Raw genomic sequence first — 17832 nt, 5'->3', positions numbered from 1 at the left:
GAGTTTACCAGTTACTGGCTAAAGTGAGACTTGAACCGGCGACATTCAGAACTGAGCACACTAACCATTAGAAACAGTTGCTTGCATGGCTGGCTCAGTGGTTGGTTGCTTGCCTGGCGGATTACTGATACAATATACTTCCTCCTCAGTAACTTTGGACGACGAGGGGGATTTTAGAGAGTGAGGGAAGAAACGAGGGTAACAAAGCAGAGGAAACCTTTTGCCTTCAGTCCTGTGAACACGTGCCACGTACAGACAACACTTCAGAGTTCAGTCCTGTGAACACAATGAGAGAGAAGTGAGGGAAGGACCTGAACAACGCAGCTGACGACTATCACTCATATGATAAGCGGATGATTTACCGTTGTTCTACAGGCTGCACCAGCACAGGGAGCTAGGTCATGCTGCCTCTTGATGTGGGTTTCGTACATTTTCATAAATCTTCCAGCAATGTCCGGTGAGTGATGGTGTCTCTGATGGTACAAGCGCGGAACAAGCCAAATACTTGAATGTGAAAACAAGGCCACGTGACTGTGTGTCCACTTGTAGCCTCCACACTCCAGTCAATGGAGGGCACAGTGACACGTGTCAGTGCTGATATAGGGCTAGGCTGGCGGGGCCTTGAGGTGTAATGATGATGACAGGTAGTCCCTTGGTCATCAGCTGTCATCAGGTGGCAGTGTCCTTGGGAGACTGAAATACTGGGAGAGTGAAATACCGCGGAGCTGAAATAATTATTGAGGAGACAATGCAATTGAAACAATTTGTTGGTCGCCTGCTGCTGCACGCGCTTCACCTGATAACTGGACTTGACAGTCGGATTTGGGCACCTGTGTGTGTGTGTGAATACATTGCTCTTATATCTCTTACATTGCTGTAATACATTCCATAAAGAATAGTCTTATATTGCTGTACATAGCTTTCAAAAGAAATCTCGTATTCTGGTGTGAAAAGATTCAGCAGGAAATACTTTCTCACATCACTGTGAATGTTTTTCTTAAGAAATGATTTGTTTTATTTGTTATTTGTTATATTGCGAAAGAAACTGCATAATTGCCTGTGAATATATTCCTTAGAAATATCTATCTGACATCGCCAGGAATGCAGTTCATAAGAAATACATCTGGCCATGTGCCACCCCGGGTGCTTTCACAGCTCTTGTACAGCGGGGATATGTTTGGATTCCGTCAGGAGGGTTCCAGACGACAGGTTTCTCATCCTGACAAGGATCGAGTTCCACACTGTCGGGAGCACAATGGACGAGTGTGAGACCAAAGGCCGTGATTTTAATGTTGACAAGCGGTTCTCACTCCACAAACGTGGTTTGCAGGATAAACACACAGGGACAAAGAGACAGGAACAGCTTCAGATGGATAGAAGGATAGCGAATAGTTTCTCCATATTTGACATCCATGGGTATTTTGCATCCATGGCCCTGCATGGGTTAGCTCCAAACCTTATTTATTCTGAAGATGTTTGCACGGTCAGAGGTCACAGTGAATCTATTGCATGATGGTTGATTCTGAGGTACATTATCCATTCAGAGATTCATCAGCTGTGGGTAAGAACCCGACAACCCAAGAAATTTTTCTGAAGTTAAATATAGTCAGACATGGAGAATAAACAGAAGAGGGGAATGAGGAGGAAAAAAAATAGTGGGTGTAACAGTAACAGTGGATACCCGGCAGTGCAGCAGCAAACAAAAACTGAGATGATGTCGGTGAGTGGAGGTGGATACCCGGCAAACAAAAGAGTCGAGTCTAGCTAGCGCCATCGGATGCTCGGTTTTCTCAAACTGTAACCCGAAAGCTCCGGACCCACCCCACATGTTAGGTGCCGAATGTTGTTATAAAGCCTTTATCTTACCATACCTTGCCATGTGGGGGCTTAACGTCTGCATTTAAATGATATTTTCTTTTTCTTTGTTTTATCAAATATTAAACAAAGTCCTTCAAGTGTTACATAAATCAAGTTTAGCGCACATATACAGTATAATATTTTTAATGATATTTACAAACCTTTTGCGTGATTTGTGTGAAAAAGTGTACTGCCTTCAAAAGCCGTCTGAAAAAAATAAAAATGTATATATATATAATCGGATTTTCCCAGTTACCTGTGCTGACACGTCACGACTGTGGCGGCCGTCACAGGTAGACAACTCGTTCTCTAGTCACAGAGTTTGGTCACATGCACAACTTACTCGATTAGTGATAAAACTCAACTAGAGTCAGGCACTTAATGGATTAATTGATAAAATGGTTAATAAAGGCCTCCTGCCGGAGAGGATGGTGTCTTGATTCTTGTTTTTATTATTTGGTTCCTCGTACTGTTTTCTCTATTTGATTTTATTCTTCATTTAGTACGGTTGTTGATTCTTTTATAGCTCATACTATTTGTTTTTGTTTTTGTTTTGTTGTTGTTGTTTTTTTATTGTCCCTCGTTTGCTGTCCATGTTTCGTTCTTGTTCTTAAGCGCTAAGAGCTTGCTCCTTAGGTGTGTGAGTATGAGCTTTACACATTTTGTAATTTTTTTATTAGTAGTAGTACTTTTAATACTAACACACACTAATTTCACTCACATAAAAAAGGTTTGTATGACATGAAAGCAAGCTAAAGAAGGCACTAAAAAGCACAGAAAACTAAATTAATCATTAGAAAAGCCAACAACCACGCACCTTGACGACTTTGACTGCTGCCATGGCTGGAACATGATGACCAGAGCTGAATTCCTTCTCTGTATGGAGCTTCCAGCCTCACTTTCTATACACAACTGTAGGAGAGTTTACTACAAAAATAGTATTTGTGTGTGTGGAGTGTGAAAACCTTGCCATGTTCATTGCCAACATTTTGAAGTTACGATGTAAGGGGCGCTACTCGTCATAATAATTGATTTAAGTCTGCTGTACAGTAGCTTCCCTTTAGCTAGGGCCTGTGATTTATTACAGAAGTCGTGCAGTCTGAGATATTCTTCATTAGGCCAGTGATAGATGTAATATAAATGATTATATTAAATTATTAAAATTATTAAGTTTTATATTAAAACCCACATAAATAGAACATTATCACTGTCACTGTGTGCGTGCGTGCAAGAGAGAGCTTTTGTGTGTGCGCGCGTTCGTGTGTAAATGATTGTGATGCGTTGTTTGTGCGTTTATTTCATTTTAGACCTTTCACAACCTATAAAAACCACATTTTAAGGAAGAAGATACAGGGAACATGTACACATAATATGCTCCCCGTACAAATAATGTATGTGTACCTCAGTACCCACGTGACCTATTGACTCAATGACTGGCAGTGGGAGGCTTGTCAAGTGGCTCTTCCTTCTAGTTGGAACAAGCCGGTTTGTAGGTGGGGGCCGACCTGCCAGTACAACAGTTGGGGGGAAGAGGCCATAATTAGACATCACCTCCATTTATCTCCTCCACTCATCACCAGAGTCTATCAAAAGCCTTCTTACAGTAGATAATGTTCTTGGGAACTTTGTACTCTTACCGAGAACAACAAAGACTGAACGCTGCCAGTGAATCTGAACCTGCCAATGGTCTGCTCAGGTTATTTAGTTCGTCAGTATTTAGCTACAAAGTGGGATCAGTCCAGTCATAGATAAATGGTTTATTCTATTGAGTGTACAGATGATATCGTCATCACTCAGTGTATTAAGATATTTTGTACCCTCAGTGTGCAGGGAAGTACTCCCTCTCAATGTGTAAATAATTTGTTTGTTAGTGTAAGGTGATGTACTCTTCCTTCAGCCAGGTGACTAGTGAGTTCCCGTGTGTAGCAGGTGAGTGGTTGGAATTCTCGCTACCATCACAGCAGCTCTCCAGCAGGTGGCATTAACACACACATTGTTCCTCATCCTTCATTGACTACTTCATCCACACAGTTCCTAACAATTTTAACGCCGAGATTTTAGAAAAGTTAATGGCTGCTTGGTTTTTAGGTTTCCCAAGAAAGTGTTTCCGCCTAGAAGTGCGTTTGTACCAGGAAGGGAGAAGGAGGGCAAGTACCTGGTGGAACAGAAGTAAGCCTTAAGGACCACTCACACCAACAGGTGTCACAAGCAGACAATAAAACAAAGGTAATACTGACTGAGACTGAAATGAACCCTTTGATGATGCTGGATGAAGATGCACACAGAACACTGAGATGCTCACCGAGGGAGGAGAACAAAGGCCTCCACATCTCAGGTGAGTTATTCTGGTCGAGAGCATCAGGCGTGGGACTCATTATGAAGTTTGGTTTGTTTCTTCAAGACGTTTACCAACTGAGACAATTGTTTGAAGACCGAATTAACAAAATCCAATCCATATGTTGATCTTGTGGAATAAACTGAAGGAGACACTCGAAAAAGTGTAAACTTGTTTCTGCTGCATCGTGTCGATCATCACAGCGCTCTGAGTACAAACATTGATTGGTTAAAACAAGCTGCAACTCACGAACACACACATACACACACACACACACACACACACACACACACACACACACACACACACACACACACACACACACACACACACACACACACACACACACACAACACACACGAAAACACACAAAACAAAACACACACACACACACACACACACACACACACACACACACACACACACACACACACAAACACGAACACACACACACACACACAGAAATAAAGGTGTGGGGGTCATGAAGGGTTTGTCACTTCTAAGAGGTGTGTGTATGGGGACGTGTGTATATGTGATATTTATAAATGTAAATATAAATATAAAACTCGTAAAATTTAACTCTTTTTAGGTCGTTGGTTATGCGCGTGGGCGCACACACACACATACAGCGCAAACATACACGTGTTTGTGTTTCTTGTATGCATGCATGCCTCTGTGTGTGTGTGTGTGTGAAAACTTTGAAAATGAATCTCATCACGACAATACCTCGTCTCTCAATGATATTAAGATTCAGCACAGCCTCCACATATCCAACCTCATCGTTTTTTGTTACAAAGCATCTTCGCAGTCATCTGTCCATCCTGTTATCGACACCAACATCCATCCGACATTTGCCGTCGGCTGCACAGGTGACGACTTTCACATCTTTGTGCCAGCTTTCAGATGCTCTTGAACTTGTATTTGCTGTCACTCCATCCCCAGTCCTCCTTCGACAAACATCTTTACCGCTTGTTGTCAGACTTGAAGTCGGTGGACGGCCAGTTGAATGGCGGAGGGTTTGATTGTTGTATCGAACAGCTAAACATCATCGTCTACAAAACGCCCGTGTCTACACATACTCATGAAGCTCGGGCGGTTAGTCAGAGTTGTATGTCAGGATTTGTTATAGCAACAACAACAATAACAACAGCAAGAATTATAATAGAATAATTTGTCGACGTGTCATCCCCTAAAAGATTTGTGCTTCCATTTCTAAGATTATCTTGGTCGACATGACTATTCTCAGAGACGAATGGCGCAGTGTATAGTTTGCTGAGAGAAGGAGTCAAGGAGGAGAGAAGACCAGACACTGGACCATGTGACTTCTGTCCATGTGAACGTCAAGAGAGGATTGACATTAGTTGACAAGATGTGAGATTCTTTGCAGTTAAATTTAAATGAACTATGGCTAAAACATCGAGCAATTATTTATTCAAAGCACAATTGACTTTTATTGTGATGGCTCACGGAAGGACACCGTCCTTGTGTTTGTAGACGTAGTCTGGTCAGGTGAGGACCGAGGACAGAAGTCCAGGTGTCTGGGAGGATGACTTTAGTTGATGGTGCGACTAATGTTAGTTACGGTGCCACAAGCACTAACACCACAGTCAGCAGTCTGTCTCCAGGCTGTAGGTTGTACGCTTAATAAAATGGCTACCGACTCCAGTGACGTCATTTCCGCCTTTACCCTGCGTGTGCTGGAGATGGTCATCTACTGCGGAGTCATGCCCGTCCTGATGTTGGTGGGCATTGTCACCAACAGTCTCAGCTGCATCGTCTTTTACAGGTTGGAAATCTTGCTCACCTTTTGTTTGATATGTGAATAAATTTACAATAAAGATCTTTTGTTGCCTCTACCTCAAATGACATTTAATTATCAGCAGTTATCACAATAGTGATAATCGTCGTTAATGAGGTACTGTAACTGTAATAACTGTCATAGTTAGTCTTCTTTGAGGGTAGGAGAGTATAGGGGAATTCCCAACTGGCGAGTTATTATCCTTTGCCTAAAAAAAAAAAATAAAGAAAAAAAATTCTGGCGCTCCCTTAAGGGGAATATCTATTAGAGTTAGAAGAGAGTATGTCATTGCACTGAGGGGAGTTTATCTGACTCGGGTAGACTTTCGGCAAAGAGGTAGATACCCGACCTGTCAGTGCTGCCATCTGTTGGCAGACTCGGCTTGCGAGGGAGAATCAACCTGTGCCTGCTGCTTCTCTCCCTTTCCGACCTGATCTTCCTCATCCTGCAGACGTCCATCCGTCTGACCCTCGTGACTCTGACGTCACTGCACGGCCGGCTGGGGACTTCTGTCTGGCAGCACACGGTCACCAAATATCACATTGTTAGGAAGGTAGAGGAGCAGTGGTTTCACACAAACTCCACACTTAGCTCTGTGATTATGCCAGGTGTGTGAGATCCTCAGGGCATTCCCTCTGTCTCACCTGCTTTCTGCCGCAGGCCTGTGTGGTGCTGGCTGCACCCGTCAGCTCACAAACACTAGGACAGGTCAGAGAACTGAAAGGAACGGGTGTGTGTGTGTGCGTGTAGATGTAATATGTGTGCGTGTGTGTGTGTTCCGATGGTCAAGACATTGTATATGATGACCAAATATACGAAGTTGCTTGTCGTCGTCACAGCATCGCGATGTTCATCTATATCATCTAAAATCTCTTCACAAAGCTAAGCTACAACTTCTATAAATTTATAGGATGTTGTCGTTTGCTCTGTTTGCCCTGTCTCCAGGCAACCCTTTTTCTCTTCATGTCCAACTTTCTGACCACGGTGGCCGCCGTGGAGCGACTGGTGAGCATCTTATCTCCGCTCAAGGCCCGCAACTCGTGCAGCCTGAAGGTAGTCGTCGTCGGCATCGCCAGCGTCTTTATCTTACTTGTCGGCTACTTCATCATGAATGGGTTTGAATTCGAGGTCAGCTGCTTTTACGACATGGAGCTGAGTACAGTATTGTATGAGATCGGGTCATCCAGGTAACTTCCCACTCTTCATCTTTCTTTATATGTGTTTTATATCAGTCTGTCTTTTTTCTGTCCTTTTCTTGACTAGGTTTTTTTAAATTTATTTTATTCCGCTTCCTTTTTATATATTTATCTTCCTTTTCGTCACTCCTATCAAGTTTTTTTTCCACAAGTTTGTGTTTTATTTGATGGGTCTAGTTCAGTACTACATGCGCTACACATGCTACTTGACGACAACCCTTACACCTCATTACTGGCCTCACCTCCTCACAAGAATTATTGACTAACTCCTAGGTTTTGATGAAGTTTTTTTTTTTCTTAAATTGTCCTCAAAAGCTTCTACCTGGCCCACGCTGTATTTTTCGACACTTTGGACAACATCGTCGTCGTCTTTGGATTCCCAGTGCTGTCGCTGCTGTTGGTGACGGTGTGTACGGTCGTCATTAAGCATCGCCTGAGGTCAGCCAATAGCTGGCGACAGGAAGTGACCGGCAGCCAATCGCAAGGCGGGATGACGATGAGCAAGGCGGAGGCAAAGCTGCACCGGATGTTGGTGGCGGTCTGCTGTCTGCACATCGTCTGCGTCCTGCCAGCCATCCTGAAGGACACCCTGAAGTTCTGGCCGGAGTTCAGTCTGACCTCGAGATTTGGGTAGTAGCACCCTGTCCTTTACTGTCAGCCATAAACTTGTCTGAGACTCCATGACACCTCGTGTGATGAACACGCACACGCATACACACAGCAGGTCCACGAACATCGTGTTTAGAGCTCAGGTAAAACTTGTTCTTCCCCACTCATCTCTTGCACAATCGCATTTTAAAGATTAACGGTCTCACTTCTGATATATCCTGCAAGGTGGCGCGACTACAGTGTCAAGATGTCGCACAAAGCGTGTTTTTAGACAAAGTTTCTGACGAGGTTATAGGTTAAATACACAATATATATATATAAACCTTCAAAATGGCTTGTACAAAGGTTTTTAGAAAATTTTGTCGAAAGCCGTTTAGAAGTGTTGCTCAGACGTTTTAGAATTATTTTAAGAACGATTTTCATTTTAAAATTCTAAACACATCGGAACTGGCTAAAACTGTTGTAAAAGTGATGACCAGGCTACCAGAACAACCTGCACAGACGAACTCGAGGTGAGGACAAACTAGGATAATGAAATAAAGTATTTGTTTCAGCAAACTGACATCGCCAGAATCATTAGAGGGATAAACAATCTGCTGACGAAAGTCAATGATTTAAATACAATAAATTGTAGTCACAGACGCTTTGAATGTCCATGGATCACGTGTGTTAAATATTTAATGTGCAAACTCAGTTTTAACATGTGGTGTACTCCCGTGCGCTCCCATGGGATTTTTACCAAAAAAGTTTTACCATCTTTAGGCAGTGGTCGAGTCGTCTCATCGTAGTGGTCCATAAGTAGTGGTCGAGTTGGTCTGAAGAGTCGCGTGGTGATCTGTTGACAGGAGTTCAAATCCCGCCGTACTCACTGTGCTCACTATGCTTGGTCATGATGAGCATACAGATGAACTTGCGCGTCACACTATGTTGGTCATACATTCTCGTCCACTTGCTTCACGAATAAAGCTGGGTGGCCCCTACCTTGCTGCTACACTTCACTTTATTTTGTTTCACTCTTCTCCAGAAATTTGTTCAACACGATTGTGGCTGTGAAGGATGTCGCTGCCAGTGTCAACTGCGCCTTCAGGTTCGTCTTCTACGTCACACAAGGATCGCAGTTCCGCGGAGCTCTCCTGTCTCTCCTGGGTCGCCGGAAGTCGACAAGTTCTCAAGTAGCTGGGTGAACCCGCTGTTCTCACAAACCGTGACTTAGTGATGGGAAGTTGTGGTTGTTTGTCAATTGACCATTCAACTATTTCAAGGAAATAAAGAAAAAAGTTTCAGATTGCAGCGGAAGTTTTCTTTGTGTCTCCACTGAAGACAAAATCGAGTGAGAGTGAGTCACAAGGTCAAAGGTCGGTAACTGTCTTCACGGTAGAAGCATGTCTGTCTGTAAGCTGTCCTGTCTTCTTGTCGACACATCTGACAGCTGCCCTGTGCTTGTGTCTGCATACATGTCAGCTGCACTGTCTTTCTGTCAGCTGCACTGTCTTCATGTCTGTCTATCGGCAGTCTTGTCTGTCAGAAATCCTGTCCTCCTGTCTACATACCTGTCAGTCGTCCTGTCTTGTAGTTTAGTTGCCTGACTCTCAGCTGTGCTGTCTGTTTGATTGTCTGTCAACTGTCCAGTCTACGTGTCTGTCTATCTGTACTGCTAACAAGACGGTTTGCAGCTGTCATGCACATGCAGCTGCACATCGAGGTGTTGGTGAATACAAGACAGTCTGCTGTGTGAAATACTTGTGCTGTGTGTTTAATACATCGGCTTGTGTTGTGCTGGTCTGTCAGCCACACTAAATGTTGTGATTACTGATAGTAGAATCTTGTCTTTTTGACAACCTTTCGCCCTGTAACCTTGCCTCCCCCTACACACACACACACGCACATGAACACACACGTGTGTGGCTGTTGAGTGACATATGTTACAAGGTGAGCAGTATTTTATTACACAAAACTATTTAATAATTGTCATAACAGTTGAATTTCATGATTTACTGATATTTAATGCACTCAAGTTCTCAAGTAGCAGAGTAGAAGATGGCGGCATCCGTCTGCTAATAATAATAATACGAGATTTTCTTGTACTGAGATCGCGGCAGGGACATGCATCGCGAAATACAATGGGCAGTTAATTAGAGAGAAACTGACTCTTGGTGCACATAATAACAAAAAGCTTTTTTATTCGTTGCTGTACGCACCATGCCAGACATGAGGAGGAGGGAATTATTGGAGCCCCCGATGTAAGTCTAAAGTAGAAAAAAAATATTGGCAAACAGCGAAACGTGCCCTGTGATGATTAACTTAATAAAGAGAATCAAATAATTCTCGCTCAGTCTCGGAGAAAAACGTTCGATGTCGCATCCTCATAACTGCGATAAATAGCAAGAAACATCGATAACAGCAGATCTGATGCCACACGTCAGGTGCAGTGAGAGAACAAGTGGCGCCCTCTGCCAGTAAACATGCGCTAACCATCATGGAAGGAACGACAACTGCCACCGCGGCGCACGACGTCAGCAAGGGGAGAGAAGCATGTCTGATCGTTCCCGAGGTGCATTTCCTGCCCTGCACCAACTCCTCCAGCGTCATGACCCTGCAGACCCGGGAGTTGCTGGAGAACGTGGTGTACGTCGGCCTCCTGCCCCTCCTCTTCGTCACCGGCACCCTCGCCAACACCCTCAGCCTCCTCATCTTCCTCCGCCAGGGGCTGCGAGACCACGTGACCGCCACGCTGTTCTGCCTGGGCGTGGCTGACCTGCTGTACCTGCTGGTCATCAGCCTCCGCTACAGCGAGAAGATGGTGTCGCTGGTGCTGGGGTCGTGGTGGTACGACCTGTGGCTGGCGAGCCTGGTGCGGTACCGCCTGGTGGCCGTGCAGGCCGGCTTCTCGCTCGCCTCCAACTTCATCAGCATGTTCATCGCCGTCGACCGCTGTCTCTGCGTGCTATTTCCTCTGCACCTACAGCGCATGCGCATTAGCTTTAAGCACACGATCAGCGTTGTGGTCATAGGATGCGTGGTGAACTGTCTGGGCATTCAAAGCCTCGCTTTCATGTACGACGTCACCTGCGCGGTATATGTCGGGAAGACGATGAACACTACTGATGTTATCATCACCCCGTCAACACTTTACAAAGACAACAAAATGTTGATGGACGTTCTCGATGTCTTCATCTTCTCCACACTGGTCCCCGGGGGCTCCCTCGTCATCGTCGCCAGCTCGACCATCGTGACAGCTGTGCAGCTGCGGCTGGCGGTCAGATGGCGCATGCAAGACCAACGCCTCTGCTGTAAGTGTCAAGGAGACGGCCCTGACCCGGATGTTGATCGTCATTTCCGGTATCTACATCGTGTGCGTGGGTCCGCGGGTGCCGCTGTCGTTGCTGAGGCTGCTGGTACCAGGGTTTCAGGTGTGGGGGCGCCACTGTAATCTTGTCGTCACCACAGACGCGCTGATGAACGTTCTGCTCGCGCTCAACTCTTCCCTCAACTTTTTCGTGTACGTTACCTTGAGTTCAAAGTTCAAGGACACTCTGGAGAAAACTTTGTGTTGTGATGCGCGGCGCGGCTTTCCTCGAGTACCTGTGATAATGAGGCGGAGACAGAACAGGAATGTTTAGTTTGTCTGATGGAACTCCAACTTTATACGTACATGATCCTGCGATAGAAAATAAACAGAGAAGATAGATTCGTCTCAGACTCGGAGACCGCGTGGGAAACGAGTTGGTCGGACATTAATAGCAAAGTTCACTTTTCTTGTTTTATTTTCTTTCTGGTAAACTGTTTACTTCTGGATTTTTATTACACAATGTAAACACAATGTTTTAGTGGTTAGAAGCGACTGACACATCAAAGAAACAAGCTTCACAAATAAAGTACCGGTCAGTATAATAATGTAATGTAATAATATTATTATTTATCGCGATGTGTACGGGACAACAACAGCTGCTTCATCAGCACACGTTGTCTCCATGCTGTGAGGTCACATGGCTAGTCTCCACAAGTCAAAACATCTGATCGGAAAATGGAAACAAGTAGCAAGAAAAGTGTGCTGCCAAAATAGAGAAGTAGATGTTGAGGAAGTCAGATGTTGCATCTCCACATAAACTACGACACACGCGACTCAATACCTCCGTGTCTGTATGTGTTCTCTGTCCCACCAAGAATAAAGACGGGAGGATGTCTGACTGCCACTTTGAGCTTCACGAGAGAGAGGGACTCAGATTACAGATCGGCATCCCTCTCCGATGTGTCGTCAGCAGGTAAACATACGGACACGTGACATCTGAAGACACGATTCGCCACAAACTGAAACATGCGTGTTCATTGCCCTGTGATGGACTGAAGATTTGACAGCAGATAAGAAAAATCCTCTCCCCAAAACAAAAACCACCACAATCAAGCAAAAAAAAAATAAACAAACAAAAACATATTAGCATGCAACATTCATAAGCCATTAGTAAACATTGCGCATCTGTATTTCATAGTGTTTATTATTTAGTAAACAGACGTGGCTGATGTGCACAGTACAGTGTGTGTACAGTTTGTACTGTTGTGTCCGGTGACACAGGCGGGGATGTCGAGTACAAAATAATGCGTTGTACAAAATAATTAGTAATCACGAACATACAAAGAAACGTGAAAACACTGAACGACCCTAGGATGCAGTGTAGTGTATATTATTGTATAAACAATAACAAGTCACATTCAAACAGGAGTCCAGCTGAACAACACATTGGACTTTGGTCCACTAGGCCCTCGATGTCTTCAGTCAAAACACTTTCATACAAAGGTCCCAGACAGGTGCACAATACAGTTTTGGAGGTATTAAACTAAAATCATTTTAACTAAGATAAAACTGTTTAAGATGACCTGTGGCTTCCATCAACACATTCCAGTGTAAGGAGTGGCGGCCCTCGTGACAATCAGCCAAAGGTAAACGTTCACACACAGAGGGAGAGAAGCTACTTGATGGAATGGTCACTCGTTACAGTCAACAATAGGATAATAATATTTTCGGTAGTAGAGAAGACAAGAATAGTTATTTCTGTGATATAAACACAGTATGGCATAAGCCACCACCACCACGACACTCGACAGCCAACACCACCACCACTGCCAACAGCAGACGACCGCAGTGAGACGACTCGACCATTGCCTGGACCACAGACCGACTTTAGCAACAATGTCAGGGTAATGTCCACGAGTACAGGTGTTAAAATGTACCTGTCAAACGATAAAATAATATAATGTTGGTCGTCTGTAATTTATGTTCTTCAAACCGTTGTCTTCAGCTGTCATTTCAGCAGCAGTCATTGCGAGCTCTTCCATTAGTCTGGCGATGGCTCCACATCTTATTTAAAATATTCTCATCTCCAATGTGTACCCTCGGTAGTCAGCAGGATACGGCCCTGCATAGGATCATCCCTGGCTCCCTAAACATGGGGATTTCGTCAAATACTCGGTAAAATCTTTGATGGTAGTTTTGATATTAACTGAAAGTAAAACAGTGACTTACCTGAGGGTGGGATGGCTGGGGAAGGGGCTACCCAGCAACTCCTCACAGGCCTTCATGTCCAGCGGAAAACAAACTATTAGTCTTTATATAAACCTGATGCCAGTCACTACAGCCAGACACTATAACTCGGATGTAACATGTTTAATTTGCAGTAGTTCAGTCTCTAGAATCACGAGGCGCATTTTCATTACGACTGTCACACAGCTACATCATCAAGTGTATCAACAATGTGACAGTCAGTGTTGCTGTCACCTCGAGGATTCAAGGTGGACCTTTATTTTCCACTCGGCACTACACTTGTGTTGTGACTTCCTGTTTTGTCTGCTTCGTCAATGCAGTCAGAACCCAGCGGTGACCCTATCATCACCGACCTCACGAGCCGACCTTTGCCTTGGTAACCTTTGTCAAGAGGTTCAGGTGGCTGTCAGCGGAGTGTGCGAGGACAGGATGTGGTGACCACGCACGCACTCACCTTGACTTCAAAATGAAAGGCTTGACCAACACTTTAAAATTTAATGTCGAGAAATTAACTCTCTTAAAGAGAAAGGATGAAAAAGATTAAAGTGATGTTAACGAACCCTACTGCTGCGCAGCGAGAGATCCGAGCCACAGAACTTTCCTCGTGTTTATTGCCACTGAATTATTTCGCCCGGCGCAGGGACACACAAAACTGTGTTTAACCCACGACACAGCAGCGATGATAGATGTCTTATCGATGGATGAGTTCACCAGTGTCTGGTTTGTGGAGGTACAGTGATGAAAACTGTCGTCGAGTCTCGCCTGCCGCTCGGTTCCGAAGATGACGACCTCGATAAGTGTTTCCATGACGATGACATGAACTGAACAACAGCTGAACGACATGAGCACCCTGTCGTATAGTCATAGATGGAGATGCTATTCTTTACCAACACCCGGCTTCAATCTACTCACCTGAACAGGTGACAGGTTTACTAAACAGACCTCTCCGGTGTATCGAGTTCCTGACTCGCGCCTTCTACGGGTAGCTGCATGTCCTAATGCACCCGACACTGAGCTGAGATCTCCTTCCTCACGCGGCCTTCAGTGTCTACAAATATTTTCTCTCAATATTAGTGTTTTCTTGGAGAGAAAATTTGCTTAACTAACTCTTCCCAATAACAGCAAATAAGGATTCTCGCCAGTCTACTTGTCACCCTGTCACCTGGCGACGATGTTAGACGTGGATGTCGATGTCGACTTTTATAATAGTGGAGGCTAGAAGAGTCGGTCGTCATGGGACTTTGCATTAATTGAATCTGTTTGCTGTTTGATATCTTGAAACGATTAACAGTAAACAAAAATAACGACAAATAATTATGGACCTTAAAATTTATGTGCATATCATGTGGTGACAGTCTATGGAGGGTTGGGTCACAAGGTACATGTCCTCCCCAGAAACAGTGAGAACTCGCCAGGTCCTTAATATTGTCGTCAAGCTAGTTGTCTCCTTATCTTCTTACCTATACGTGGACATCTAAGAACCGATACCGCAGTCAAGCTAGTTGTCTTCCTTATCTTCTCAAACCTGGATGACTACAACTCCCTTTTTGCTGGTCTCCCCTTGTCGCTCTCCTCACCCTAAAAGGTTGAAGACTGCTGCTGACCGTCTGGTGCCTTGGGGCTGGTGAGACATCGGTTTAACCCCCCCACCCCTCCCTTCCCTTCACTTGCCGCCTGTCAGCCGATGACAAACTGTCTTTACTGTCAGTGTCTCCATCATGTGTTCCTGACGAACTATTTTCCTGCCTCACCCTCCGACTCGATCCCACCCACTTTGTTCAGCGGCTGGTACACCCGGACTCCAGAGCCTCCACACCACCCTGGTTCCTCCCTTGCCGCCCCTCCTGCTGTCTCTACAAGAGGTTGCAGACGGCAGTTCGAGACCCTCGAGGACAGGTGTCAGACATCTCCCAGGTCTCTGCTTCTGATGGGTTCGGTGAGCTTCACAAGCCTCGTCGGTGTCCTCTGCACTTCTCCTCTCCCCTGACCTCGGACACAGCAGTCGGCAACGGCAAGTAACGACACAGGACGAGTTGGCATCCAACTGACAAAGATAACTTTAAAAAAAAATGTCTTGTGTAGACTCTCTGATGAATTAATTGAACAATAAACACAATGCAGGAAATAATTAAAAAAAATACTGTGCGGACTGTAGCACAGACATCGATAGACAACCAGAATTATCAATGTGTGCGTGTGTGTGTGTGTGTGCGTGTGTGTGTGTGTGTGTGTGATGGCAAAAATTATTTTATTTTTTATTTCTTACATTATTTTAAAGTTGTTTCTCTAAAAATAACATTTTAAAAACAGTTTTCAAGCTCTTTCAATACCAGCATTTCTGTCGTTAGCAGACTGGGGACAGGATTGATTGTCACTCAGACATTAACTCAGACAGCAACAGACTTTATGTTTTTGTTGATTGCTATGTCCTTTATTTAAAAAATGTAAAAATAATTAGCGTAACGATGGGACTGTAATAAGTTTGAAACAAGACAGTGTTTTTTAGTGAACCAAATTACTGTGACAGTTTTATTCAACAGAAGTGTGCAGCACAGTACATGGGAGGACCTACAGACAGTTGTCTGTCTGTTATAAATACAGCAACATGAGTGAAGCTCGTCACCAGGGTCTCTGCTAAAAATGTGGAGGACCCAGTGGAATCGACCCTTGTAAATAAAGTTTGGAAGAGCATGAACCTGTCACATGACACGGTGCCTGAGGCATGGTCCCTCTGTCGCCTCGCTCTGAGTGTCTGATCATTTCTCAGAATGTTTCTATTCCATGCAATCACGTGGAAGGGATCTTCACACCTGAGTTCCGAGAAACTGTCAAGAAAGTTTGTATATATTGGGTTTATTCCCTTAGCCTTCGTTGTTGGCGCCATTGCTAATGTTCTCAATTGTCTGGTCTTCTGCAGACAGGGGCTGAGCGACCGCATCAACCTGTGTCTGTTCAGTCTGGCGCTGTCCGACCTGGTGTACCTGACGGCGCTGATGGTCCGGAACTTGGAGAAGCTGCTGGCGCTGGTGGTGGGCAAGTGGATCGCCTCGCTGTGGCTGGAAAAACTGATCCAGTTTCGTCTGCTCGCCATGTACTCAGGCTTCGTCCTCGTGTCCAACTTCCTCGCCAGCCTCATCTCGGTGGAGCGATGCTTGTGCGTGGTGAGTCCACTCAAGGCGCGTGCGTACCTGCCGATGAGGCTCATGCTGACTTTCATCATCATCGGGAGTGTGTTGATCTTGACAGGCACGCAGTTCCTTGCCTTTATGTACGATGTGACGTGTACTGTGTACATCGGGCCTGACAGAAACCAGTCGGACATCATGATCATAGCTTCCGATGTTTACCGTGACAACCGCCTCCTGATGGACGTCCTCGACACCTTTGTCTTCGCTTCCATCGTGCCCAACACCTCTGTCATCATCACGGCCGTCACTACTGTCATCACGGCTGTGAAGTTAAAGGCTGTCGTGCGTCAACGGAAGCAGCTCGCGTGCAGCCAAACATTCAGTCTCAAAGAGGTGGCGGTGACCCGGATGTTAATCGTCATTTCCGGTATCTATATTGCATGCGTCAGCCCTCGGGTCATGTATTCCGTTGTGCAGTTTATTGTTGCCGAGTTCCGTGTGTGGGGCAGCCTCTGTAACCTCGCCATCGTTTGCGATGCCGTGTCGAACGCTTCTCTGGCTTTGCACTCGGCGGCCAACTTCTTCGTCTACTTCACGATGGGCACGCGCTTCAGACTCACGCTTCGACGCACTGTGCACTCTGCTTAGGTCAGAGGTCGTCACGTGGCAAACAAGTCCCTGAATAAGAATTGTCTATAGTTGAGCAACGTCTTTCACAACTTGTTTCCAATCAGTAGTCTGATCAGCTGACGAAACAACCAGCAAGTGGAGTCTGCTGCTGACCGAATGTCTTGACACTAGGTTAACCTTTTACATACATTTCACCGTCTGACACTTTAATAAGAAGTCTGAACCAGGTCTGCCATGATATTATTAACTTGATTTTCACGTTCTGTTCGATTTTCTAAATTTTGAAGAAATGTGGGTACATATATATCATAAACTTTTTGCTGCCAAGAAGCAAGTTTGTACGGTGTGAGACTCAGGAAAAACACAGCAATATCCATATGATCAGCTGCAATCTTTAATAAGCATAATAATTTAGCACACAAAGTCATCATAATTGAATTATTAATGCAATAATTTATTTCTGAAGCACCATAGGTCCTTGTCTGTTTCTATAGTAGCTTAGGTGTGTATGCAGTGAGTTGTTAAGTCCTGAAGCAGAGTGAACTCCCTTCCGAGCGTGTGTTGGCCGAGATAGAGAAAGCAGCGGCGACACAGAACTAACTGGACACAACAAGATTGCCTACCTGTGAGACATCTGGGACACAACAAGATTGTCTACCTGTGAGACATCTGGGACACAAGATTGCCCACCTGTGAGACATCTGGGACACAACAAGATTGCTCTTTGATGTTTCATCAGTCGA

The 17832-nt window shown here is 44.9% G+C and overlaps 3 protein-coding genes across 3 annotated transcripts; all 3 read left to right on the top strand.

The window, feature by feature from the left end:
- Window positions 1-5582: 5582 nt before the first annotated feature.
- LOC112554401 (probable G-protein coupled receptor B0563.6) lies at window positions 5583-9073 on the top strand. The gene is made up of 5 exons (XM_025222162.1): window positions 5583-5978; window positions 6366-6543; window positions 6936-7177; window positions 7502-7816; window positions 8820-9073. Exons 1-5 carry the CDS (start codon window positions 5752-5754, stop codon window positions 8977-8979), a joined length of 1122 nt encoding a protein of 373 aa, XP_025077947.1. The 5' UTR covers window positions 5583-5751; the 3' UTR covers window positions 8980-9073.
- A 927-nt stretch (window positions 9074-10000) lies between these two features.
- LOC112554332 (formyl peptide receptor-related sequence 3-like) lies at window positions 10001-11225 on the top strand. The gene has a single exon (XM_025222070.1). It carries the CDS (start codon window positions 10272-10274, stop codon window positions 11223-11225), a length of 954 nt encoding a protein of 317 aa, XP_025077855.1. The 5' UTR covers window positions 10001-10271.
- A 4874-nt stretch (window positions 11226-16099) lies between these two features.
- Window positions 16100-17107, top strand: LOC112554331. Its single transcript, XM_025222068.1, has one exon. It carries the CDS (start codon window positions 16100-16102, stop codon window positions 17105-17107), a length of 1008 nt encoding a protein of 335 aa, XP_025077853.1.
- Window positions 17108-17832: the final 725 nt, after the last annotated feature.

The sequence above is a fragment of the Pomacea canaliculata genome, linkage group LG13 (genome assembly GCF_003073045.1).
Source record: "Pomacea canaliculata isolate SZHN2017 linkage group LG13, ASM307304v1, whole genome shotgun sequence".
Taxonomy (NCBI): Eukaryota; Metazoa; Mollusca; class Gastropoda; order Architaenioglossa; family Ampullariidae; genus Pomacea; species Pomacea canaliculata.
Note: the sequence above shows the minus strand (reverse complement) of the source record. Positions and strands in the feature narration are given on the sequence as shown.

What these genes read in the sequence shown, in the direction of transcription:
- LOC112554331 (XM_025222068.1), top strand. Translation starts at nt 16,100, where the DNA reads ATGTTTCTATTCCATGCAATCACGTGGAAGGGATCTTCACACCTGAGT.
- LOC112554332 (XM_025222070.1), top strand. Translation starts at nt 10,272, where the DNA reads ATGGAAGGAACGACAACTGCCACCGCGGCGCACGACGTCAGCAAGGGG.
- LOC112554401 (XM_025222162.1), top strand. Translation starts at nt 5,752, where the DNA reads ATGGTGCGACTAATGTTAGTTACGGTGCCACAAGCACTAACACCACAG. An exon ending in AGCTGCATCGTCTTTTACAG is followed by an intron (nt 5,979 to 6,365) that starts GTTGGAAATCTT and finishes ATCTGTTGGCAG; the next exon opens with ACTCGGCTTGCGAGGGAGAA. An exon ending in AATATCACATTGTTAGGAAG is followed by an intron (nt 6,544 to 6,935) that starts GTAGAGGAGCAG and finishes CCCTGTCTCCAG; the next exon opens with GCAACCCTTTTTCTCTTCAT.